General features: G+C 37.3%; 1 protein-coding gene and 1 non-coding gene across 2 annotated transcripts; both read left to right on the top strand.

Annotated features, from left to right (window-relative positions):
• Positions 1–27662, top strand: LOC113229604 (aminoacylase-1-like). Its single transcript, XM_026463264.1, has 9 exons — positions 1–106; positions 1249–1418; positions 3328–3496; positions 3983–4129; positions 11330–11400; positions 23940–24056; positions 26096–26191; positions 26530–26663; positions 27445–27662. The coding sequence occupies exons 1-9, from the start codon at positions 19–21 to the stop codon at positions 27647–27649; spliced, it is 1197 nt and encodes a 398-aa protein (XP_026319049.1). The 5' UTR covers positions 1–18; the 3' UTR covers positions 27650–27662.
• Positions 23434–23517, top strand: Trnal-cag. Its single transcript has one exon. It is a non-coding gene; the product is annotated as a tRNA-Leu (tRNA).

The raw sequence follows: 27662 nt of genomic DNA, 5'->3' as shown, positions 1-27662 counted from the left end.
ATTTATTAAGGATTCAAAATGACTGCCAACTCCATGGACGATGCCGCTGTGACCAATTTACAAAATTATCTTCGCATCCGAAGTGTTCATCCTAATATTAATTACGGTAAGGCAAATACATAATGGCATTAAGCAAGGATTTTGGGATAATCTCATATCTTTTGTCAAAATGTATAATATCTTACTATGCGGAGAAAAGGAAAGATGTTCAGTTTTAACACTACTACTCCTCGTAGTGAAACAGAGTTATTAAATTATCTGGAATCAGTGAAACAAGATCTACAATCTTCTTTAAGCGGCTTTTTACATTGACGGCTTCGGTGGTAGAGTGGCTCGCACGCCGCTTTTCATGGTGTCGCGATCTCTGAGGTCCCGAGTTCGATCCCCAGCCGTGTCAGTGTTGAAAACTTTTCTATATTGTCTCGGATCTGGGTGTTCGTGGTACCGTTGTTGTTTCCGATTTCCATAACACAAGTGCTTTAGCTACTTACTTTGGGATCAGTGCAACGTATGTGATATTGTCTAATATTTATTTATTTACATCTTATTTGGTTTCAGTTTTATCGTTAATGAACATCTTCCTAATTGACATTTTTCAAAGAAAAAAGAAAGTATAGGTCTCGAAACTTGTCCAAAATGCAAATGCATTAGTTAAGCTCACCTAACTAATGCATTAGCTAGCTAGCTAGCTAGCTTAGCTCACGTAGTTGCACCCAAAGCTAAGCAAAAAAAATAAGTAAGTAGTGACTATGGTTACGTGCGGGGGTGAAGGGCGGCAGAAGGGCGACATATTTTACATAGCTAACGGGATCGTTGTGTTAGTTTAGTTAGCCCTGTTAGCTTAGTTCGCGGTGTGAACCGAAGTATGAAAAGATGCCCCGGCTACGTGAGCTAAGATGACAAGGAGGGCAGAACTATACTCCGTAAAATTTTGTATGACTAGAATGACAGGTCTGCAAAATAAGACGACGTAAATTTGTAGCAGCGTCCAACAAATATATTTTTTTCAAACATCAAAAGACAATAGATATTTTACATATTTACATTACCTCTCATTAAACATACGATATTTGAAAGCCACACGAGTAAATAATTGATAAATCACTGTTGGAGTTAATTATCTAAGAAATATATTATTATTAACGTCTATTTTCACAACTTCACACGCTGAAGTTACGTCTGATGGTAAAAAGTTTGTGATGGGACTCGTCGAAAATAGAGAGTTTTATTATTAGTCTATTGTTCCAGATGAGTGCTTGGTGCACCTCCGAGGGCAAGCCAATGAGCTTGGGCTGTCAGTGCAAGAATTTGAGCCGGTGCCCAAGAAGCCTATTCTGGTGATGACATGGGAAGGACAAGAGCCTACTTTGCCAAGTATCCTACTTAATTCCCATATGGACGTTGTGCCCGTCTTTGAGGTAACTGTTGGCTTTAAGTTAAAAAATAAAAATACTCACAATATGCTAGTTTAGATGAAAACATAAACGATGAATATAATCATTAAAAATGTAACCATTAGGGAGGCGTCTCCACAAAACAGAGTCCCTTTGAGCTGACTCCGACTTTTCGTGATATATCCATACCGATAGCCGACCGTCTCCAGCTACTTGGAATGGATCTGTCGTCCAATCTGAACTTCGGCAGATACAAGGAATCCATAGCCAAAAATGCAACCAGAAAGCTTGGCATCCACACTTTCGGGTTTGGCGTTACTTCACACCGGGACAGTTGTTGCAGCTGTATCAAGCACAAGTCCGGTCGTGTATGGAGTACTGTTGCCACTTTTGGGATGGCTCTGCTACATACCAACTGGCCACCTTGGATTCAATAAACAAGCGTGCGATATACTTATTGGTGACTCGGAATTAGTAGAGGCGAAACGGCAGAGCCTTGAACACCGCGGTATAGGTGCCTGCTTATCGGTATTTTACAGGATATATCACGGAGAGTGTGTGACGGAATTACATGATTTAATTCCGTCTTCCCCTTTCCATCATCGGAGGACTGGACGTAGGCTTGGATTTCACCCCTACGTTGTGGATATTGCAAAGATTCGCATGGAGCGTTATGCTTCCACATTCATAATGCGAATGGCTATGGAGTGAAATTCCCTGCCTAGACTTGTTCCCTGAACGTTATAACTTGGGTCTTTTCAAGGCGAGAGTGAATAGGCATTATTTAGGTGTGTATGCTCCATCGTCGACCTAATCGTTACTTTCCATCAGGTGAGATGGAGCTCAAATGCGCACTTACATTTGTATAAAAAAAAATCGGCCACCCTTCCAGGGACTCTGTGATCAAAATTGTGCGTGGGAAAACCAGCACGCGTAATCATGTGCGATTGCCTATTTGAATTTTTTAGGCTAATGTTCTTTCATGCGTGACTGCTCGTGTTCGTTATTGTTACAACGTAAAGAGCGTCTGTGTAAAGGCTAATAGCGCAGGATTGACCGGGTGAAAATGGCGCGTGTTGGAGTGTGCGATTGCACGCGCGACTGAACAGCGTAATCGCGCGGTCTTTTCTTTTTCTTTCGTTGTTTGATTACTGTATCTCGCGTGATAGAGTGTCTGTGTAAAGCGCGCTAATGGCTAGTGCCGGTTAGGAATAGTTTTGTGTGTAATAAGAGCGCTAATGCGAAAAGACACAACGTCTTTTTCGCTCCCATTGCCTACATGGACATAAAAGTTTTTTCTCACAGCCTAATGCGATTGAGTCTCGATAAATGTAATGACTCTCTTTATAAAGTTCTAACAATTTAGTAACAGCTATCAAGTACTAATTTAACACTGCCAATAAATATTGCTTCACCATACTCTGTGGGTTGTATTAGACGGTTAACTTTTGTAGTTCATTGAGCGTCATCTTGTGAGCATGCCGAAAATTAAAAATGTAACATTGCATTGCTACATTGCTCAATATGAACAGAACCACCGCATCCTTAGTGTAATAAGAGTACATCTGCAAAATGACAAATTTTCAGGAGAGAACAACAATAACAATAACGCACACACTCATAGCCCCGCACTAGGGAAACCCTGTATCGCTGGTGCTATGTACACATAGACAACCACAAATTACACCCAAACTCACGATAGAAATAAATGTAGGCCATACAAATATTTCTCCCGGCCCGGGTTCGACCCTCTGCGTGGCTCTCCACATTGGTAATCGCTCGGCCACGGAGGCAGTTAACGAAGGGTTAATTTTTATGCTTAAATAGGACTGTTATAAAATTTCACGTATATATTACGTGAAATATACATAATTTTGCCATAATTGCAAGCCGGTATATACTTATTCAATTTTATTATTCCGATCTTGTGTAGAAAAGCTGGAAACATCCGCCATTCGCAGCGGAGATCGAAGATGGCGTAATCTATGGGCGCGGCGTGCAGGACATGAAGTCAGTGGGAGTGCAGTTCATAGAGGCTATTCGTCGCCTTAAGAATCAGGGTATCAGATTGAAGAGGACTGTGCATCTATCTTTTGTTCCTGGTTAGTGGAAAAATATGAGTCACTTCCGCTTTCTTATAGTTTTTGTTTTACACACTCATAGCCCCACAAGGGAAACCCTTTATCGTGGGTGCCATAAGTGTTCAAGTTACGCAAATAATGTTTGAATTGTATAAATTAACTTTGATAGTTTTATGTTGGGCCTTCAGACCAATAATAATAATAATAACGCGCGCACACTCATAACCCCGCACTAGGAAAACCCTGAATCGCGGGTGCCATAGACACACACATAAACAACCATAAATTACACCCAAACTCTTGAGAGAAAATAATGTAGGCCATACAAATAGTTCTTCCGGTCCGGGAATCAAACCCGGGCAGGTGGAAGAACAGCATGGTAACCATTCGCCCACGGAGGCAGTTTATTGATTTCAACGCGCGATTAATCTGTCTTGCTACGTAAACGTTTTGTGGAAGAATAAGATCGTTTTTGTTTACATAATAATTTTCTGATGTTCCATCCAGATGAGGAAGTAGGCGGCCGCCAAGGCATGGGCGAGTTTGTAAAGACCGATGGATTCAAGAAGCTGAATGTTGGCTTCGCTTTGGATGAAGGGCACGCTAGTACTACAGAGGAGTACCTCGTCTTCAATGGAGAGAGATCGATTTGGCGTAAGTATTGAGAATATATTTTTTTATACATGGAAATAGTATTCAAATATTAAATAATTATGTACTTTAGCATCATTACAAGTAATCTTGTAGAAAAAAATAATGGGTTACACCACTTTTGCGATGAAAACCTCTTTTATTGTCATAATAAGCAAACGAGAATAATAATATTTATAATCTCAGTACAGAGTACTAAAAAAACCGACCCCAAAAGTACGTGGAATTACGTCTATTTGCCAAGTGTTATTGAAATATCCCCTATAACACTATACAGGACTTGACACTGGAGATAATAAAAATCGGTTCTCACTACTCAAAGTATATTGAGAGAAAAACGCCTTGAATTGGAGAAATAGCAAAATCAACCATTAAAGTAATTGCTCCTAAATTAAAGTTAGGCGCTATTTATAAAAATGAATCTTCATGCGTGAACAGCCACCCTTCGAGGTGGACGATTTTCTTCAAAATGAAATAGAACCACTATGGAAGTACCCCCTTTCGAACAAAAAAAGAATCATGAAAATCGATTCACAAATACCGGAGTTATCGCGTAACATACAACAAAAAAAAACATACAGACGAATTGATAACCTCCTCCTTCTTTGAAGTCGGTTAAAAATACTCGTTTATATTTGTAACATTTTTCCGTTTTTCTATCTTGCACAGTTTTGTCCGCTTATGACTTTTACTCTCACAGCCTGGGGTTGGCTGGAAGCAGAGATAGGCAAGCGCTCGGGTTTTAACCCGGCGCTTTGTTAACGCCGAGTTTAAATCGGGTTAAGTAAAAGAAAAATAATAATTAATTCCATAGGTGAAATTTTTTACACTCGAAAACGTCATTTTTTTAAGCTACTTACTGCTCGTTCACTGAGCAGATTTCATTGAATTTAAATGGAATACATTTTGAGTCATATGGAATCTAGACGGAGTGTCTTTCCATACATCTTTATCTAACACGTAGTCCACAATTTTGTAATATGACTTTTCAATTAAAATACTTTTAATGTAAGTTTTAAACTTAGGAAATGGTAATCTTAATATATGCTCCGGAATCTTATTGCAAAAACTCATACAGTTCCCCATAAAATATAATAATAGTAATAATAACACACACACTCAACATAGCCCCACACTAGGGAAACCCTGGGTCGCGAGTGCCATGGACACACACATAGACAACCACAATTTATACCCAAACTCACAAGAAAAATAAATAGGACATACAAATATCTCTCCCGCTCCGAGAATCGAACCCGCCACCTCTGCGTGGCAGACCAGTATAGTAGTCGTTCGGCCACAGAAGCAGTTTAGATATATAAAAGAATCGTTTACCTTAGTTAAAACCCATTCACGCTCGGAATCGAGGGCAAAAACTAATTACAACTAAATATTTGTTGTAAGTCCAGTTTTCTTCAAATTTAATGACATTATTACAAAAATTATTTATTCTATTTGATTTGCTATTTTATTCAATCGCTTAGCTTGAAACACGCATTGAAATAAATCGATAAAAAATCATCCAATGCACTTGAATCGACCTTCATAAAATTGAAGCGGAACATGCATTTAGGCCTTATAGCCTTATAACCTTATAGCCTTATAGCCTTTTAGCCTTACAGCCTTATAGCCTTATAACCTTATATATTTGACAGTAATTGTTTCGGACGAATGTCGGACGGAGAATGAGAGCACAGGGCTTGGTCTGTCACGCAGAGGTCCCGGGTTCAATTCCCAGGCCGAGAATCCACAGAATTGCAAGTTGGATATTGTTATGGAGTTGCTTCTTTTTCGTATATATCGAAATTTGTAATAAGTATGGAATTATACCTAATTCCGTATTCGCGGTGTCCGTGAATGAATTAAAAGTAATTTTTGTCCAAAATAGAGCTCCTTGTGAAAGAGTTCGTCCAAGGAAGCACTGCCACGTTACCTATTTCTGCCGCCAAGCTGTAATGTGACCATTACTGCGTTCCGGTTTTGAAGGGTAAGGGTGCTGCTGACATTACAGGCACGTGTGACTTACCAACTTGTGTCTCAGAGTGACGAGCGCAGTGGCAATGCCCTTCAGATATTTGTGATTTAACGCTCTTAGTGGCATTATAACTGTTATGGACAGGCGTGTCGTTGGTATCATAAAAAAAATGTATACCTATATTATTGATAAAAACAATTTTTCATGTTTTATAGAACGATGGGTGGTTAATTTCCGTGTCGTGTAATTGCTCACCCCGGAGAGTTTTTCAATTACTATTTGATTACTCATTTTCACGAACTTGTTGGTTACGAGATTAATTATAATATCGTAATCATACCCGTGTTTTTATAAACTACCTACAAGCTACCATATTACATATTAAAGTAAAAACCACGCTTGAGCAATAGTGTAATGAACAAAAAAGACCCCATTGCTAGGAGACTATTACCACTGGACCGTACGATAGAGTTTATTGAACTAAGACGTCTAATAGCTTTAACATCACTGAGTTATGTTGGAGTAACATACGTGCATTAACACTGTCATGCACAGTAACAAATATGTCATATAAACAGTTCATCAAATTTAAAATATCTTAATTTTGTGGGTTGAATTTGAAATCATGAAATTGATTAAATACTAAGTCAACAAACCATTCAAAAACGAACGGTGTACATCAGTCTGTTCTTGACAGGGTTGTTGTTTATGTTCATAATTCGCCATTTGCGGTGTTTAAAACAATCGTGAAACAAAAATTTTATGTGGAAGGTTTTATGCAGTTAAAATTAGAAGTGCCATGTACAAGTCCAATCGTGTACATATGTACTACTGCCATTTACGGGATGGTAACGCTAAATACCAACTGGTTACATTGGATTCAGTTGAAAAACATGCCAAGAGGCTTGGATTAGTGACTCGGAATAAGTGAGGTGAAGTTGCAAAGTTTCGAACGCCGCCGTAAAGTTGCCTGCTTACCGGTATACTACAGAATATGTCACGGAGAGTGTACGAGGGAATTGCACGATTTACTTCCGCCTTCCCCTTTCCATCATCAGGGAACTCGACGTAAGTTGCGGTTGCTGTAGTGAATATTCCAAAGATTAGAACGAAGCGTTACGCTTCCACATATTATTTTACAGATATGGGGTGGAATTCCTTAACTGCAGATTTATTCTCTGAACACTGTAGCTTAGGCTTTTTCACATAGAGAGTGAATAGGCATTATTTAGAGCGGTTTACACATGGGATGTAAGGGAGCAATCACCACCTAAGCTCTTAATGTCAACCTCACCTGCACGTGGATCACATCCTGTAGTACCTAACGAGGCTCAGGTAACCGGTCGATGGTGGTATAGGCATTCCCATAATCACATAAAAAAAAATTACTGGCCACTACCGGGCAGCAACACTGTGCCCTGCGATCTTCAACCCGCATGCCCAGCGTGGAGATTATGGGCATAGACCCCACAAATGAATAAACAACACAGGAAAGGCCCCCAGTTCCCGGCCGCCTAGCTATTCCTGGTCACGATAGCGGCCATGGTACTAAGAATCCCCGGGCTACCTCAGGCTATCTAAAACAACTGACCCTGGCATCGTTTAATAGACAAACTCTGAGGCTCAATGAGCACCTAGCACAGTTGGAAGCGGCGCTAGAGAACATAAGGTGGCATGTTCTAGGGCTATGCGAAGTTCGAAGAGAGGGAGAGGATACCATAACCCTGAACTCGGGCCATCAGGTGATCAACCATCCCAAGGTGGCGTAGGATTCCTTGTCTTCAGGGCCTCCTCTAGCAACGTTGAGGAGATCTCTAAGTGTGTCGACCAGGGTAGCGTATCTTATACTTCGGCTATCAAAAAAGTATAGCTTGAAGATTGTACAGGTCTACACGCCGACTTCGATACATTTAGATGACGAAGTGGAAGGTATGTACGAGGATATATCAAAAGTCTTACACAACACCACCAAGGCCCACTTCACTTTTGTTATGGGGGACTTTATCTCGAATAGGCCTACGTGGTTTTGGAAGTAGGAATCACAGGGGGCAGATGCTGATCAACTTCCTCGAGAGGGACCGCTTCTTCTTGATGAATTCGTTCTTTAAGAAGAAGACTCAAAGAAAGTAGAGATTGACTTCATCATGGTGGATAAACGACACATATTCAGAGACATCTCCGTGAGCAGCAGGTTTAATACAGGATCTGATCACCGACTCGTACGAGGCTCTCTGAATATCGATCTCAAACTGGAAAGACGCGGCTTGATGAAGTCCACGCTCCGGCCTAATACACTCCAGATCATGGTGGGCGTCGGTAAATTTCAGAAACTTCTCGTGCAAAGATTCGTTCAATAGGATCCCGCTGATGACGTCGACGAGACCCTGCAAAACGTGGTTGAAACATTGAGGTCAGAGAGCATCAAATTTTGTCGATTGCAGCGTGCAGGTACGAAGTTCAAACTCTCGAATGAGACTCTTCGGTTAGTGACTAAACGACTATCAGACCTCAACAAGAAGATTGCGAAGATGGTACGTCGTGACCTTCGGAACTGCAGTACACGCCTCATTGAGGAGACAATAGAACGAAACCGAGGGTCCAAAGTGTTCCCTCGGCAGCTTAGAACGAGCAAGGCTTATATTAACACACGATGGTCGAACTATAACGTCGAAGCCGGAGATGCTCGCTTACGGCCTACCAGATATCAGCCAAGACGAGATCGAATTGGCTCTAAAACAGCTCAAAAATGGAAAAGCCCCCGTTGAAGACGGAGTTACTTCAGAACTTCTGATATTCGGAGGAGTTCTAGTCATCAAGGTACTACAGAACTTGTTTAACTCCGTCATTTAATGTGGGAGAACTCACTCCAGAGCCACGTCTATAAGCTGTTTTTTAGAGTCATTACGAATCGTCTCGCCAGAAGACTCGACAAGTTTCAGCCACCGGAGCAGGCCGTATTTCGACGGAGATACGGCACCATAGATCACATACACACAGTGAGGCAGATTATACAGAAGTCAGAAGAGTATAATCGGTCCCTGTGTGGACTATGAAAAGGCTTTGATTCCGTCGAAACCTGGGCTGTCTCGGAATCTTTGCAGCGATGCCAAATGAACTATATATAATTTTTTTTAAATAATATTGAGAATGATAAATGTAATAGAATATACTACAGTTTTAACCATTCTTCTCAGAGGAGAGATTATTATTAGTCCATGTACAACACAATGTATTCTTAAGAATTAACTATGTAAAATATACCTTTCTGTAACGATGTACTCATAAATACAATAAACAATTGTGTGCTGAATACGAACATTTCTTTTAAAAGCTGTCGAAAAATTTGCAAGGGATAAACAAATTTTCAAGACCCCTTATGCAAATTAGTTCCACCTTTTGTAGCACTTGGAATTTATTTACTTTCATTTAAATTCACGTCTTTTCTGTAACAAAAATATAAAATAATTTTGTAATACTTGACATGAATTTGTGTTTTTTACCATACAGGCTTAGAATAATAACGCATAGAATGATAGTTTCATATCAAACGAACTGTCACAAGTGAGGCAAAAATCAAATTCATGTAGGCTAGTTTTAGTAGTAGGTTAATTTTCGGTTTTAGTGAATATTTACATAAAAATACAAGTTGAAACGCGTTACTTCCTTGGGGAATGTGATGTTAGTATCTATTTTATGTTTGTCTGACGTATTTTTACACTCATTTACCGCACATTTCGTCATTTTTAGCTAAAATTCTTGATCTGTTCGCGGTGCAAGTTGACCTTGAGCACCGAAGGCCCGCCCGCTCGTATAGGCCCTTTCGGCGCGCTTCAATTTGCCTCACTTAGCGTGTGCGGACTAGGTTTCTATGCGTTATTATTCTAAGTATACAGGATTATTTTGAAAATACTGACAACCTCCCTGGACTATATTACTAACATCATAAACAACAACCTTTTGTTCCGTGACCATTTTACAAAACATAATTAATTTACCAAAAATAAACTTTTAAGCTTTTCTTGTACTCATAATAAAAGCGTGAATATATAAAAAAAAACATCTTTTATCTGAACAGGTATATAGCTAGTCATACATATTTCCTTAATTGATGGGTTTCACACCAAGAAACCTAAAAATGTAAAAATCTGATTTTCCGAATAAACATTTGGTAGCTATAGTTACAATTTAATATTATCTATGTTGTAACAATAACTTACATTATTATTTATATTACTTATTTACATGACTTGCATTACTTACACTACATACATTATTTTGCTTTACATTTTTACTTGATACATAATATTGTTATATTTGGCGGCATGGCTTACAGGGTTGCGATCGCTCACCATATGGTACTGGCAAAAAATCAGCTGTTTGACTTTTCACGGTCTACAGTATTTGTGCTGAGTCAGGGCCATTTCAGCACAAACTGGAGTCATACATAAAATTTTGTTAATTCTCATAGTATTTGTATTTAATGGCTACTGCTCATTGTAAACTGCTATTTCTCCCACCAAGCAGTAGTATGAGCGTTGCTACGTTCCGGTTTGGAAGGGTAAGGGTGCTGGTGAAATTACAGGTACATGGGACTTGTCAACTTATGTCTCAGGGTAACGGGCGCAGTGTCCTTCAGATCTTTGCGATTTAAAGCTTTGAGTGGCACTGAAACTGTTATGGACAGGCGTGTGGCTTACCATCAGGCGCACGACTTGTTCGTGCCGTCACCGGATAATGTTTTTACATAGTTTTTAAATTGTTTTTAGCACAGTATGTGTTTTATATAAATGTGTATTAAATTAATAATGTATGTTCTATGTGATTTTGTTTCTGTTTGTATTTGTGCTGAATATATCTATCTGTCTTTCTACTACCTGACACTTTTTAGATTTATATTTGGCAGTAAGATAAATTCAAACGTGCAAGCGTCCTCCGCGACGACACCCACCTCTGTCCTGCACAGAGGTATCACCTTCTAGAGCAATCTATTTAAATATATTTATTTTTGTATGAAAGTAAAATAATGATGAATTTGTTCCATGTCTTTTAATAAAAGACATGGAACAAAAGTTGTTACTTATGATGTAGGTATACAGTCCTGCGAGGTTGTTAACAAATAACCGTGTATAGATATGTAATCATATTTTGAGCTCTGATTTCAATTCTTTAAATCCTGTAAGAGTTAAAGGTTGTCATGACATTTCAATGAATTTAAACTTTTGTTTCAGACGTTAACGTAATCTGCCCGGGCAAATCTGGACATGGGTCTCTGTTGCTACCAGATAACTGCGGCGAAAAGGTAAGTCAAAATCATAATATAAATAAGACAAGTAATGTAAGTACATACAAACACGCATGCATACATAGCGGCGCGGCTTTGTATGTGTGCACGCCTAACGCGCTCCATGTACATACGCACGCACACATTCGCACAATCTCGCGATGTACTCGAGTTGCAAAGCGCGGATGGACGCACTCGCCTTTCATAATTAAAGCGTTCGGTCAGTGTTTAAAATATTTAAAATATCTTTCTGTGTCACACTCATGTTTTTTTATTTATAAATGTATCGTTATATACAGGGTGTCCGGTAAACAGTGGATAAGCCTGAAATGCCTTATATTAGAGCTTACGAACGTTCAAAAAAATATAAAGAAAAATATATCCCATGATATAACTTAACCTAACATATAACTTTTTTCCTTTAAATTTAATTATTTTCACCTTATTTTACGTTTTTACAACACGTCTACAAGTTAAAGTCCTTTGGTTTTTTGGTGTCATAATATTCTACATTAACTGTGCTAATAGATAAGCAGTAAACAGTACGACTAACTATGGCACTTAAATTTTAAAAAAGTTTTATTTTATTTTTCAGTGCAAATTCTTTTTTTCATAAAGTTTAAGGCATCTTGGATATAAAAAAAAATATGATAACCTGAGTGGTCAACGATTCTAAAATAATGTGTGTTTAAAGTAGATTTCAAAATGGTATAATTCATTATTGTATCTAATATTAAAAGAAAATTATTGCTATTGATGTGCAAAAGGAGTAATTTGACTTAAAAATAAGTTGTAACTCTATCGACTAATATTGTAGATAGAGTTCCAAGAATTGGAGAGGATGTCGGTTATATTTTTCTGTATCTAATGGAGCAATGTTATGTCAAACATGTTTGACGTAACTCCACTTATGCTATGCTTCCATGACGGTGATATTTTATCTCTAGGTGTATAAGCGATATTCGAAGTGAGTCCGAGGTTTCTAGATTTGTATAGTCTCGGATTCGGAACGAAATGGATCCATAGATTTAATTATAGAAGGTTAAAATATTATTATCACTAATTTCTAATTCAGACTGCGTAGCGCTTCTCATTGTCATAAGTTTTCGTGTTTCTAGAACATAAATAAACAAGGCAAGTTTTTATTACCGCTAACTTCTAAACACGGCGTTGCCGTTTATACAAATAACTTTGATTGTGCGACTTTTGCAAAATTCTCACACACTAATCGATGAACGAAATTTTCCAAATATTCATTAGTGTAACAAAATCACATATTGTGCTACAAATTAGTTCCGTCGCGCACCGCTAGCTGACATTAGCGTCGATATAGCAAATTCTGCATCACGGTGTTATGATTGTCCCTCGAAGAATGACGATTCGAACTTTAATGGGAACCCACATTCTGCATTATGGCGCATCTAGTACTGCTTCTTTATTTAGTTGGAACTGCGCTTTAGATCGCTCATTGCTAGTATAGTATAGTAATGTACGACAGCGGTTTCACACAGAGTCGCTTCCTATTTAGAACGGTGTATTCCCATACTTCCGTTACGTTCCGTCTAGGGGGATTGGTTTCCTCAGTCGTCACCCGTACTAATAATAATATGTAGTATAACAACGCATTCAGTTCTGTTGGGGCTGCCGTGGCGTTGCAGTGCTTCGGGGATGTCTGCGGAGGCGCACGCTGGTGACTTCCATCATATAATGAGAAGACGCTGCGCCTCCATGCTAGTTAGCGTCAGCGGTAGCACCAACGGACTCCTAAGTGTGTTCATAGACCGGTGGGACATCCTGATTTTACAACATTGGGTGCAGCTCTACACTTTCATTTTATTTCATTTTCAGGCCTAATAATACGAGTCCGAAGAGAACTTGTTACTAACACTGTGGAAAATATTCCGAAATAAATGCTTATTAATATTATTATTAATAATTTGGCAGACAACCACGCTAATTATCTGGAGCCTCAAATAAGGGAGTACCCTTACTATTTTAGGAACGTGCATTCCCCTAATTGGTCCTACCACTTACAGCTCCTTTCATTAATGTCTAAATACCTGATGCTGGCCTCCTTCACAGTCATTCCACCTTTTTGTCATTCTCTTTCGTTCTTGAATTCCTTTTGCTTCACTATTCTAACGTTTGTTCTATCCGTCGTCATCAAAATTCTTGAAACGCGAGGACGTGCCCATAAATGTCCATGCCCATGCCCGTGTCTATTTTGTTAAACTTCACGTCGATTACTATTAAAAAAAAGTTGTATAAGTAAGCCCGAGTAGGCCCTTTTGGGTGAGTATTGTGTTAGTTACTTTTATAGGAAGTGTCTTATAATAATTGTACGTTTTCTTCATAGCATTTTATTTGTTACAACCTTATCTTTTCCTCTTTTAACATTTCTTACAACAAATCTTGTGGACCGATCCTTCTGCATTCTTATTTCGCTAAAGCTAGGCTATAAACTATATAGCTGATAGTATCTGAAATGATGGATAGTGGTACCAACATTGAGAACATACAAAGCGAAAGAAACAAGAACTCTAGAATAGTTATAGGAAATGAAACTATTTTTCCGGATTTAAATCGCGTATATTTGTTTTTTCAAACAAACCGACGTTTCGGGCCCTTTACAGGTCCCATGATCACGGTTGACTGAGGTGGTACAGTCTTCAACCAGTTATGTCTAATATTGCTGCAACACCCTATTTTTTCCACTATAGTTACAATAGTTATTAATTAAATACCTTATTTTTAATTTTACAAAGAAAACATTCCAATTTACGCTACATTAAGTTTTACAAATTATTTTATTGCATGAATTTTTATTAAGTTCAATTTATTATTAATAGAAATTAGAACAAACTAAAATATATTAATTAGTACTGCAGTCTTATGTCTGTTTGGGATTTTTCATTAGAGGAAATACTGGATCCCAAACTGGTGGTACGGAGAAACCATCTTCCCTGTTGAAATTAGGATGTTTTTTAATTTCAATGGCCTCTCGCAGCATCCTAGGCAGATAACGGACTTCTTTTGCAAGGGCTTGGGGTTTGTCAAACTTCATTGAATGTGTAGGTTTATCCATGATATGCTCGCAGACTGCAGACTTGTTTACGCGACGACCTGTAAAGGGCCTGAAACGTCGGTTTGTTTAAAAAAACAAATATACGCGATTTAAATCCGGAAAAATAGTTTCATTTCCTATGTGTAACAATCGCGAAAACCTAAGAACAAAATAGTTATTTACCGCGAAAGTCCGCTATTGATTCCAAGGAGGCGGTACGAAGGATTCTACGCTAGAATCCAATATAACGCTCGAGATAGGAATAATTTTTCTCTTGATTATAACACACTAGAGGAAAATAAATAGAGATGGTTTAAAAACAGCCGCCGTCAGACCGCCCTGCTAGTTCTATTTTAGCGCAATCTTCTTTTAATCTTTTTTCGTCGCACGCTGTTGTCACACATTCGATTTAAAATTCGCGGTTGAAATTCATAACTCATTATTCATTAAGAATTAAAAAAAAAGTCATTAAGTCACTACCTGTAAGCTAACAAGTCGAGACCGCTTGTAATGACTGTTCTTCTTATCGTATCGATAAGATACATTATAATGCTTGCCATCGTGGAGAAAGGGTTTGTCATTCGGCGTAAGGTACTCGCCGATGGTTGTCCAGGATGTAATTACTTGACGAGTTGAGAAGTCTCAAAACGGTAAAAAAAATAATGTCACACCCGTTCGATTACTAGAACTTCTCGACCGGCAAAGGCTAAAAACGTTATTCAGAATGTAGTTGTCGAATGAAAGTTACCGAACGTCCTAATATTTACAAAGCAAGAATATAATATGGAAATCTCTTGTTATTTCAAATAAAGTCTGGATTTTCTTCAATTTTATTAATTTATTTTAATGCAAGACTTAAAAGGATTTTCATTTTTCTTATAATCTATTTCATCGACTAACTCCGTAAACGCTGTTGGATAATGATATCGAATTCGAATCAAACGTTTAACTCGGAATGTCCTGAATGGCTCGGAAAGCGCCCTTCGATTCGAGAACGATATCCAGTCGAACGATTCGGTTAAAATATCGAAGAGCTCTGAATCGGGGTTCTGATTGCAGCTTCAGTAGGGCAAGCACGACACGGCGCGGCTTGCGTGAGAGCAGCGCATCGTGAGAGCGAAATAAAGCGCAAGATCTCTATGCAAGAATAGCAATATTTCGCGCTGTGTGTCCCTCTCCATCGGACAGTGGAAGTATAATCTCAGTACAGAGTACTAAAAAAACCGACCTCAAAAGTACGTGAAATTACGTCTATTTGCTAAGTTTCATTGAAATATCCCCTAGTTCGCCACTATACAGGACTTGATACTGGATATAATAAAAATAGGTTCTCACTACGACACTACTCAAAGTATATCGAGAGAAAAACGCCTTGAATTGGAGAAATGGCAAAATCAACTAAATAATTGCTAAAAGTAATTGCTCCTAAATTAAAGTAAGGCGCTATTTATAAAAATGAATCTTCATGCGTGAACAGCCACCCTTTGAGGTGGATGATTTTCTTCAAAATGAAATGGTACCACTATGGAAGTACCCCCTTTCCAACAAAAAAAGAATCATGAAAATCGGTTCACAAATACCGGAGTTATCGCGTAACATACATATAAAAAAAAAGAACATACAGTCGAATTGAGAACCTCCTACTTTTTTGAAGTCGGTTAAAAATAAATATTCATAGTATGACTGAGATCCCTACATTAACTGAAAAATGGGTTGATGATCTTTAAACAATTGAACAGGTGTCCATCAAACATAGCCTCGGCCCATCGGGGTTACCTATCAGTGGTCCGAAATGACATTTTCCAGAAATAACGTTTGATCGAAATTTCATAACCTCGAAAGTAATTTTGAGAGGAAAATGTTTTTTCTTTTAAACCTAATTTAACCTAACCTAACCGAACTTAATCGTATTATCGCGATAAACATTCAACATATCTTGAAAGAACAACTGTTTCGTTATAATTCGGTTCTCAGTCTAATGAAATTCGAACAAACGTTTTTCGGACAAAATAATTTTCGACTTTGTGATAAGTTACCTCCATCGGGTCTTGATAGAAAAACCGCTTTGAGATCAGTTCGTCTGTTTAGTACCTAAGACGCCACAGATGGGTATACAAACAGACACACGACAAAGGTTTCAAAAGGTTAATAAAAAGTAATCACAGAACCCTCTCGGCAGGAAGGGGTACGTTATTCTGAGAAGGCAAAATGAAACAAACTTTTTCATTCCACTCTGGCTCTATTCAATATTGTGCTGTCGCCGTAAATAAACCGCTTTGCTCCCCAGTCTAATATTATTCTTAGCACACACAAAAAATCTAACTATTCTACAAATCCAACCCGTAACGGAAAATCCACGTTATATAATCTATGTACATTATTACTTAGGGACAATGGTCTGCATTCCGGATACATTTATCGGATATCCGCGCATAATGAAGTTCCGCAGCATGCACATGATCACTGCACCGCGATCTGGCTCTCAGCCAGACTGCATGATAAATATTTGTACTGTATAATGCCATTTCTTGTCATACATGCTTTAATTACCTTCTACAACCGGTTATGACAAAAATGGGGAGGTAGTAAAATTCGTGGAAATGTTCCCATGCAGAGATCGGAACTGGCGGAGTATATTTACGTAAACATCAAGTAATACACATAGAGTGGATGACACCTGTTTGAAAGCCTGGAATAATTAAAAATTAAAAGCAAAGAAACTAAACAATATAGTGTATATAGGGGGTTCTTTGTCAAATTGGAGTAAAAACTTCCAGACGGTTGCTCCAAGTATTACTTCAAAATGCGAGGATAGGGGTAACGACTGGCCGTACTATGTAGTACAATACGAAAAGTTTAAATATTTAAACTATCAGATAGGTCCAGGTAATTCTTCCCACAAGGACTCAAATCTTAGAAACAAATCGATAATACCGACGTTTCTCTCGCATTTTGTTTTTTTTTTATGAAGAACATTTTGCAATTGGCCGCAGTGGGCCTTTACTGCGCCAAAAGGGTGAGCTGAAGGCTCCTAACCCGTTTAAAAAATTAAGTAAGGGCCTGAGGGCGCTCAGGTGTGCGCATACTTCGGCCCGGGACGCTACACGAGCTTTCCGCCAGAAGCACGTACGTGTAGGAGTGAAAACTCTGTCATAATTAAAATTCCATCGAGGTAGTCACGAATTGTAAAGATTTTCCCTCAAATACTGCGGTGTTCCACAATGCAGAATTTTGATAAAATGGGTCAACGCCATCTCACCCTTTTTTTAGGCAACTATATGACGAGCAGATTGCTTTTAGAGGTCTATTGTACGAAATAAGTTTCTACAAACTTATTGTGAATACACGTTATATTGAGATACTTAGAATTACAAATTTTTTCCTGTAAATAAACGATAGTAGTAATCTACATGTTAATCACACATAAAAAATATAAAACGAAATTCAGTACAGTAATTCCGGGGTTTTTGATGGAGGTATTACCTACTTTATGTGTTTAGTTTCCTTGAAACTTAAGTCAAATATATTCCGCCTATGTTGAACTTTGCTCATGAGTTAATTGTCATCTTTTTTAAAGATGGCTCACGTTGAAAATGGTCTTTCCGATAAATTGGTAGCTACGTGCCTGTAAAGAAACGGGAATCATATAAATAAAAATTAAAAAAAGAAATCGAATAATATTATTTATGTTTCTTTTCAGGCACGTAGCTACCTTTAAAACTTTTAAACACACTTGCTTATCGGCTTTTTTCGATTTCCATGGTCACCAATTGGTGACAATGGGACTATTACGGACTCCTTTGTACATTTTATACTTTTGTTCTAGCTGTCATGGTGACAGTGATTTGTTGATTACATGTATTGTGTCAAGTAAAAAGTAAACTTTTATTCGCGGAAAATAATTAGTAATTTGTGATAGCCGAAACTAACTCGGAATAGCATCATCGGCATCATCACCTCGAGAGTGAGTATGTATATCCTTTCAAACAAAAAAAGAATTTTCAAAATCAGTCCACAATTGACGGAGAAATCGGATAACATACATAAACCATACTTGCAGCCGAACGTATAACCTCCTTCTTTTTTTTGAAGTCGGTTAAATAAAAATATAAAGTAAAATATTGACGTAACAATTAAACAACATTCACAATCTTGTTAGGAAAATTACACAGCATAATACGAAAACCCCGTTAGCTTTCTAATTAGAAAAAAACTAAGAGCAACACTGTACGAAATGACGAATGATAAAAGTTGTAAATTATAAATTTCCGTGAACAAACTCACTTTATTTACGATGTTTGATATTCATTCCAGTGTCACTGCCATTTGTCACGCACTGAATACATAATGCTTTGTTTTTTGTGAATAATTTGTTCATAAAGATGATGGGTATGAAGTAACCTAGAGTGAAGTTATTTATGTGGTTAGTTGCAAAAAGATACTTAATCTAATCAAAATCTAGTAGCAGTAGAGCCCCTTGTGAAAGAGTTCGTCCAGGGAATTACTCCCACCTTACCTATTTCTACCGCCAAGCAGTAATCTGAACATTACTGCGTTCCGGTTTAGAAGGGTAAGGGTGCTGGTGAAATTACAAGCACATGGAATTTGCCGTACTTGTGTCCCGGGTTGACTGAAGCGGTGGCAGTGACACTGTGACACAGTAGCTTACCATCCCGTTCGTCCCGTCACTTGATCGTGAAATCGTTATAACTTTGCGGTGGCCAATTTGGAATCTCTTTATTGATGGTGAAACGTAAAAACGTAATTTAAATACGTTCGAAAATAAATACAGGCCAACCGTTACAAGATATACTAGTTATAGATGTAGTGAATAAATTTGAAAATCGAGTTTGCCGCGCCTATAAGCCATCGTGTTAATGACGCATGTCTAATGGTGTATTTACATTATATTAACGACGATTAAATGCGAAACTTTATTGTCGTCACACAAGCTCATAAGCAGTAGTGCAACGTGTAGCAAATCTAGGCAGTATTTTTACTATACGGCCCTAAGGCGGTAGGTAGTGATTTTTTTTATTTCTACATTCCTGCTGCCGCTGCCGGGCGTAGAATCACGGATAAACATCCGGCTCGACTACTGCCGCCTTCGCCTTGCGCCAAATTCGCGCCGCTACCTCAAACAGCAGTAGACTTCTTGACTTCATTTATCAAAACGAATAAATAGTTTTTAAAACATACATACTCACATATTATACCATGACATACATAATTTTCAAAAAAATGTGTCTTTAGAATGAAGGATTCCGACACCGTCGCGTAATTAAGTCTGCAGTCTGCGAGCATGTCATGGATAAACCTACACATTCAATTAAGTTTGACAAACCCCAAGTCCTTGCAAAAATTCCGTTATCTACCCAGGATGCTGCGAGAAGCCATTGAAATTAAAAAACATCCTAATTTCAACAGGGAAGTTGGTTTCTCCGTACCACCAGTTTGGGATCCAGTATTTCCTCTAATGAAAAATCCCAAACAGACATAAGACTGCAGTACTAATTAATATATTTTAGTTTGTTCTAATTTCTATTAATAATTAATAATAAATTAAACTTAATAAAAATTCATTCAATAAAATAATTTGTAAAACTTAATGTAGCGTAAATTGGAATGTTTTCTTTGTAAAATTAAAAATAAGGTATTTAATTAATAACTATTGTAACTATAATGAAAAAATAGGGTGGTTTGCATTAATATTAGACATAACTGATTGAAGACTGTACCACCTCAGTCAACCGTGACCATGGGACCTGTAAAGGGCCCGAAACGTCGGTTTGTTTGAAAAAACAAATATACACGATTTAAATCCGGAAAAATAGTTTCATTTCCTATGAAAAAAAAATTAATGCTTAAAAAATGTTCATTTATTTATTCAAGATATTCCACATAGAAAACACTACGCATTATAAAGTGAAGCATTTAAACTTATAAAGTAAGTGCCTCTACAGTTTAGGAAAATCACAGCATGCAATAGCAACAATATAAGATAAAATATATAAAAATTACAATGAAACAAATAGAAAATATATTGAAAACAAATAGAAAAAGTAATAAAATATAATTCATGCATACATTATAACTATTCAGTCTACACTCTGGTCATACATAGGGCTCACATACGTTTCCGGAACTGGCCACTTACGTAAACAATATTTACAAAGAAATCACAACATTTGAAAATGGAACTCTTTGGCTGTAAGACAGTTTATTTAATCTGACTGTCACTTGTTTTTACATTGTGGCGTCATTTTAGAAGTTGGTTGTCTACCATGGACTTAACTCGTGAAAATTTTCGTAGTATGATTTTCTACGACTTTAAGTGTAAGGTTAACAGCTCAGCGGAGCTTCGCTCGGCTTCCAACTGCTTTTGGCGATAAAGCACCATGCAAGACGACTATTTATAGCTGGTTTTCAGAATTCAAACGCAGACGTGTGAATCTCAGTAACGAATTTCGTAATGGTCGCCCGTCCACTGCTGTGAACAACAAAGACATCGATGGTGTGCGCCGTATGATCAAAACAGACAGGCATGTGACATACCATGAGATTCGGGCATCTTTAGGCATAGGCATGAGTCAAATACAATCAATACTACACAAAAATTTGGGTATGAAAAAGCTGTGCTCTCGGTGGATCCCACACAATTTGACTGAGGCTAAAAACGTATCACGTCACTTGGTGCAAAGCCATGCTTACCAGGTTCAACGAAGGGGCGTTAAATTTGGTGTGGGTAAGTAACAGGTGACGTTACTATGTCTCACACCCTGACGACCTGGCATATTGTGACTTTTATTTATTTCCAAAAATTAAGAACCAGTTACGTGGTCAACGATTTTCATCACCTGAAGAGGCTGTCGAAGAGTATGAAAAAAAAAGTTTCAGAGATTGTCTCGGAAGAGTGGTATAAATGTTTTCAAAATTGGTTCATTCGTATGAAAAAGTGCATTAACGTTAACGGAGAATATTTTGAGAAACAATGAATTCATTTCTGACCATGTATAGTATTTTTGTCTTGTTCATTCCGGAAACTTAAAGTGCGCCACACGTATTTTAGCTTACAATAGTCGTAATTAATATATATTATTCTTTATATAAGATTTTTTTCTGAGAAATAAAAATTTGTAAATATGATGTAACATAAAGATTATTAGTCTAATTTTCATTTTTTTCCTCGCATCGCAAATGCGATGATGACAAACATTGTATGCCACACTGGCGGAACAGCAATCATAAATTTTCGTGCCATTAAAGTCCTCCCTTACGTTGCATTTAAGTCAATTTCATCTTTTAGCAACTCGGTAACTCAGACTTGAATTCGCCACGATTTGAAAAAGAATTCTTCCGATAGTAGGCAGTGCAGAAAGATAATTCGTCGGTTTACGGACCTGGTCTGCCACGCAGAGGTCCCGAATGCGATTCCCGAGCCGGGAGAAATATTTGTATGGCCTTTTATTTCTATCGTGAGTTTGGGTGTGATTTGTGGTTGTCTATGTGTGCGTCTATGGCACCCGCGATACAGTTTCCTTAGTGCGGGCTATAAGTGTGGGCGTTAAAAGTACCCACATTGAATACATTCCACTAATTTTGGTGTCATATTTATTACGTTTTCTAAGGGCACTGATCACTGATCAATAATCAAAAATTTTCAAACTTCATTTAACAGGTCATTTAGATATGGCAGTTGGTGTGTAATAAGTGTTGATTATGTCTCCTATGTTTATCACCTAGGCCGACCGGGCAATGTGGTTTGCCTGCGAGGTCACATTCACAGATAAAACATACGTATATATTTTTAAATCATGCAATACACTTTTAAATTATGTAACGATTGTCATTTGTTTATCTAGGAAGAACCAAGATCATTGGAACGCTCTTCCCTGTAAAATTTATTTACAAAATAGTTTTCACAACGTTTGATATTATAAAAAAAATGGCGGCAGTTTAGAAAAGAGTCGCCTGTAGTTGTTGTAGTATTAATACCCTCTACACGTTGTTTATTAAAGCAATCGCCTATTATTTTATTTTATTAGAATATTATTTTAGGTAGAATATTATTTTATTTTTATTTACTTTTATTTTATTTTATTTTATTCACGTTGTTGAAGAATATATGATAGTAGGCTGGCAACTACTTACCGCCGAAATAATAGGTACAATAGGTTTAGGTACCTAAAAAGAAAACTTTGCTGGCCTTCCGGGCAGCATTTGATATAATTATAAATCTTAGTTAGCAAAACATTAAAAAGAATTAAAAAAGGCCACACTGCATTTTTTCTGTATTATACATTTTTAACACTACACACTAGCATTTATGTTAATATACTTATATATCATCGAGTGTATAACCAGAAATAGAGACGAAATAAGGGCAATATATTCCTGGTAACACATTAGCGATACAGCTCTTATAAATATCAACTCTCGTTTGCACTGAAATATAGACAGGCCAACTACTGACCTGTGTGTACGTCTCCGTATATTCCAAAAAATATTCTGTATTTATTGTAATAAAGATAATATCTCTAACAATGCCGTGTTCTCTTTGGTGGTGTGCGAAAACCAGCAAAACATCTAATTACAAAACAAACGGAATCACATTTCATCGGTAATTAAATATTAAATATGTAATTTTGCAATATTCGTCCATTGTAGCAAAGCTCAAGTTAACTGGTCGATTTGAAGTGAAACAGTTGACGACACCCATTGACGACACCCGTCAATTGTTTCAAACTCGGGATGGCCTATCGGGGTGCAGTTGTCACAGTAATGATATAGCAGAATAGTTTTCAAACAAATTAAATGACATTTCGTCTCTATATCTGGTTATATACTCGATGTTATATATATTTACCATTTTTTATTCTATTCAACACTTTTATTAGCTATATATAAAAATGTCACAGTGTATAAGCAATAGTAGTATAGATAGTAATTTCAGAAAAGCGATGCATAATTTCGCCACTGTACGTTAAGTCAGGATGGCCGAGCGGTCTAAGGCGCTGCGTTCAGGTCGCAGTCCACTTCTGTGGGCGTGGGTTCGAATCCCACTTCTGACATCAACAATTTATGCACTTTTTTTGTCATATGTATACTAATAATAATAATAATAATAATGGGGGCCAGAAAACAAAAAATCACAAGGTGCCAGAATTTAAAAAAAAATGTACTTTTTTAATATTTTTAATTTACTATTGTATAGTGTTAAGTTATTTTGTGTGTGTTAACATACATATATGTTATTTCATGTCTCGAGACAAACGAGACTGGCGAAATGATTTTCCGAGTTCCATATACTCCTACTTAAGATGGGATATTTACGGGCAGGATTAAAGCCCTTCGCGGGCTGAACTTGGCCCGCGGACCGTACTTTACTCAACACTATGTGACAATATATGGTTATAATAATATTACAAGTTTTGTGTTCCCGTTCTGTTGTATTACCAATATGTTTATAGTATTTTTCTTTTACTACTTGCAGGTACGATACATAATCGACAAGTTCATGGACCTTCGTCAGGAGTCGAAGAAGAAGCTGGAGAACGACCCAGCGCTCACAATCGGTGACGTCACAACCGTTAACTTAACTATGCTCTCAGTAAGAAAACATGAACTATTTTTATTACACTACACATTACCTCAGCTGATATGGTTGTGATATATTAAAATTGCTCTCCGGGACCTACACTGTCACCTGATTCCGTACCATAAAGGAAAAAGGACCTTTTAGACGTAAATTCAAAACATTATTATTTCATAGTTCATAATTTAATAGCTGTATAAGCTCTCTGTGAAAGAGTTCGTCCAGGGAAGTACTGCCACCTTACCTATTTCTGTCGCCAAGCCGTAAAGTTAACATTACAGTGTTCCGGTTTTGTAGGGTAAGAGTGCTGGTGAAATTACAGGCACATGGGACTTGCAACTGTCTCAGGGTGACAGACGTAGTGGCAGTACCCCTAAGATCTTTGCGATTTAAAGCTCTGAGTGGCACTGCAACTGTTATGGACAGGCGTATAGCTTACTATCAGGTGCACCACTTGTTCTGCCCGTCACTTGATATTATAAAAAAATATATAACAAATTAAACTTGAAAATTACAGCATACAACATGTTCTAAAACTTTAAATCGTAAAACTGATTAAACAATATCTTTTTTTATAATTTATTTTATAGTATTATTACTAAGTGACTGGACGAACAAGTTGCAGGTTGTATGTATGAATGTATTAGGTTCGTTTGTTATATTTATATATGTTTGGATTATATATTAATCACGTAATATATTGTGTAATAATTATCAGTATAATTTATTAATATAATAATTCGCCGCGTTCGTGAATTTCGTTTTTCTTAAAGGTTGACTGGTAGAGAATGCTTTTAGCATTAAGTCCGCCTTTCGTACCATCATGTCTTGTGGTCAATAAAGTTTAAATAAATAAATAATATTCCACCTAATCGTTTGAAAGCATATATTTTTTCTCGTCTATAAATAGCGTAAGCTATTGACAGACATATCTAAGGGACGCTTTCAACATACTGATCCATAAACTTCTTGTAAGACGATTTCCCATATTTTCAACGTTTGATAAAAAGCTTTTGGTTTTACGCCACCTTTAAGCATTGATATATAAGTTCTCAGAAAAACAAAGAAATCTCTTTATTTCGCTTTCTTTTTTAGAATATTTAGAATATAAGTTATCAATGTTACAATATTACAATCCAAAATAAAATGTCAAGCATAATGATCGTTATCAACGCATACTATAAAAATGAATATAAAATAAAGTACAGTATAACCACTGCTTGTCTAAAGACAATGAAGTCGAGTAAAACAAAATTACAATTATTTCAAAAGAAACTCATCGACACTGTAGAATTCATTAACCAATAAAAGGAGTATGAGGGTCGTATTCCTGAACTCTACTCAATGCTCAAGTCAGGTTTTGAGCAGACTTGAGTATGATTTCAAGCACTGGAAATACGACCCTAATGGCAAGGACTGGAGTATGATTTTCAGTGCTCACTGCAATACTCAAGTCCTGACTTGAGTATTGAGTAGAGTTATGGAATACGACTCTTAGTCGGGTATAAAACGTTTCGTCGTTTGTAACACTGTTCAGTTTTGTGGGTAGATTTTAGAGGATGGAAAAAAATAAGTAGACGTTCGTAGAATCGGGGACCTATATATTACCCGAGGATTTCTTGTTGCAAGTTTGGTAATAATTAAGTAATCTGTGATACGGTAAGCAACGGATTTTATCTTTCTACTCGGCCTACGCTCGTCTAAAAAGATCCATTTAGTGTTTGGAACCTTCTTTCTTTAAATTTGTTATAGGCAATTCTTGAAATAAAGGTAGACTGTTTAATTTCATCCTTAGTGAATACTAGGAGCAAAAATGTAATATTTATACTTAAAATAAGTAAACGTATGTCAAAAACTTAGTTTAAGTGCGAATGCTGTATGGTGCGAATTCACACTAATCGCACTATCTTCCCCCAGCGACGTTACTAAATTATAAAAACTTTTTATTGATATAGTTAGTTACTTCTTGATCAAACGTTTAGGTATTTTATGAAATACTGTACCGCATGTTACGCATTCCGTTCAAAATATAAGCGATCGGCTTTGAATTTCAGGGTGGTATTCAGAGCAACGTGGTACCGGAGAAGTTTACAGCCACCTTTGATCTGCGATTGGCTTTGTCTGTCGACCACAAGGAGTTTGAGGATATGGTAAAGATTAAGTTCTCTAGAAAGGAGTATGAATGAGAACGTACCGAAGTACAATGTTACACAATACTTTCTGGTTAGCTCTAGAAACTTCAATTCTCAAACATCACCGTACCCATGTTTGTGATATGAATTATAGTGTAAACGCGCCATATGCGTGTTTATGGGCGCTCGCTTCCATCTTCTTTGCTCAGAGCGCAAGTACGTAAATACGTTGCACAAAATGTATGGTATGTAAAACTGTAGTATTATAAATACCCTTTAGTATATCCACACTGCTCGTGGATTTCTTTTAATAAAAGTTCAGTCAGTATTATATATAAAGATTGTAATGATTTTAGATAAAGCGCTGGTGCAGTGAAGCAGGCGACAATGTGACTTACACCTTTGACCAAAAGGAGCACTACGTGCCGCTAACTCCGCTGGATGCTACTAACCCCTACTGGCTTGCTTTCAAGTCGGCTACAGACGACTTGTGAGTTTTAATTAAAAGCTCATTAATTTCCTTTCAACTTTCATTTGTTTACAGATAATATATGTATATCTTTATTTACAATATTTAGGCAAGGTCGTCTTCCATTCGTAAGTGCTTAAAGTTTTATAACTTCTGATGATAAAGTTAAACATTTGATTTATGATATCAAGTTATTATAGTTTTCTATGTAAAGCTAGCGAGAGCTTGGATAGTGCTGAGCAATCGTGACCTAGATGTTGATATGTTCAATTGTAATGTTGATGCGGTAAAGCGTAAACTCACGAACATTCCATTTAATTTTATTGAATAATTTGTAATTAGCGCAGCTATTGTGTTGTTATATTTATGTAAATGCATGTTGTTAAGAAATACTGCTTATTTTTCGTTTGTTTAAAGCTCGTGTGGGATTTCTCTGAAGCTATAGGTGGAAACCTGTAATTGGCTGTGCGTTTCTTTTCCTGTTTTCATTAAATGTAAGAAGCTGCCGGTTTTCCGTGAATAAATAAATAAATAGATTCGAAGCCTTAAATCTCAAATATCTGTGAGGTATTGCCACAGCGCCTGTCACCCTAAAACATAAAGTTGACAAGTTCCATGTGCCTGTAATTTCACCAGCACCGTTACCCTTCAAAACCGGAACGCTTTAATGTTATGGTTTGGCGGCAGAAATGTTGAGGTAGAAGTACTCCCCTAGACGAACTCTTTCAAAAGTAGTTCTACTGGTGCTGTAGTAGTTCACATATCAAGAACTAAAGAATCTTTTTTTTTTTTCAATTTCCAGGAAACTTTCAATAAAAATTCTCACATTCCCCGGAGGTACCGATAGTCGCTACGTCAGAGATATGGGCATCTTCGCTCTTGGCTTCACACCCATTACCCTCACCGAACCTGAACTACATCAGCACAATGAGAGTCTTAAAATCGACGTCTTCTTAAAAGGCATATCTACTTTCGAGAAGATCATACACGCTGTAGCTAATGTGTGAATGTTATATTGCT

This window comes from Hyposmocoma kahamanoa, unplaced genomic scaffold, assembly GCF_003589595.1.
Source record: "Hyposmocoma kahamanoa isolate Upper Pololo Valley unplaced genomic scaffold, ASM358959v1 62, whole genome shotgun sequence".
Classification (NCBI taxonomy): Eukaryota; Metazoa; Arthropoda; class Insecta; order Lepidoptera; family Cosmopterigidae; genus Hyposmocoma; species Hyposmocoma kahamanoa.
Note: the sequence above shows the minus strand (reverse complement) of the source record. Positions and strands in the feature narration are given on the sequence as shown.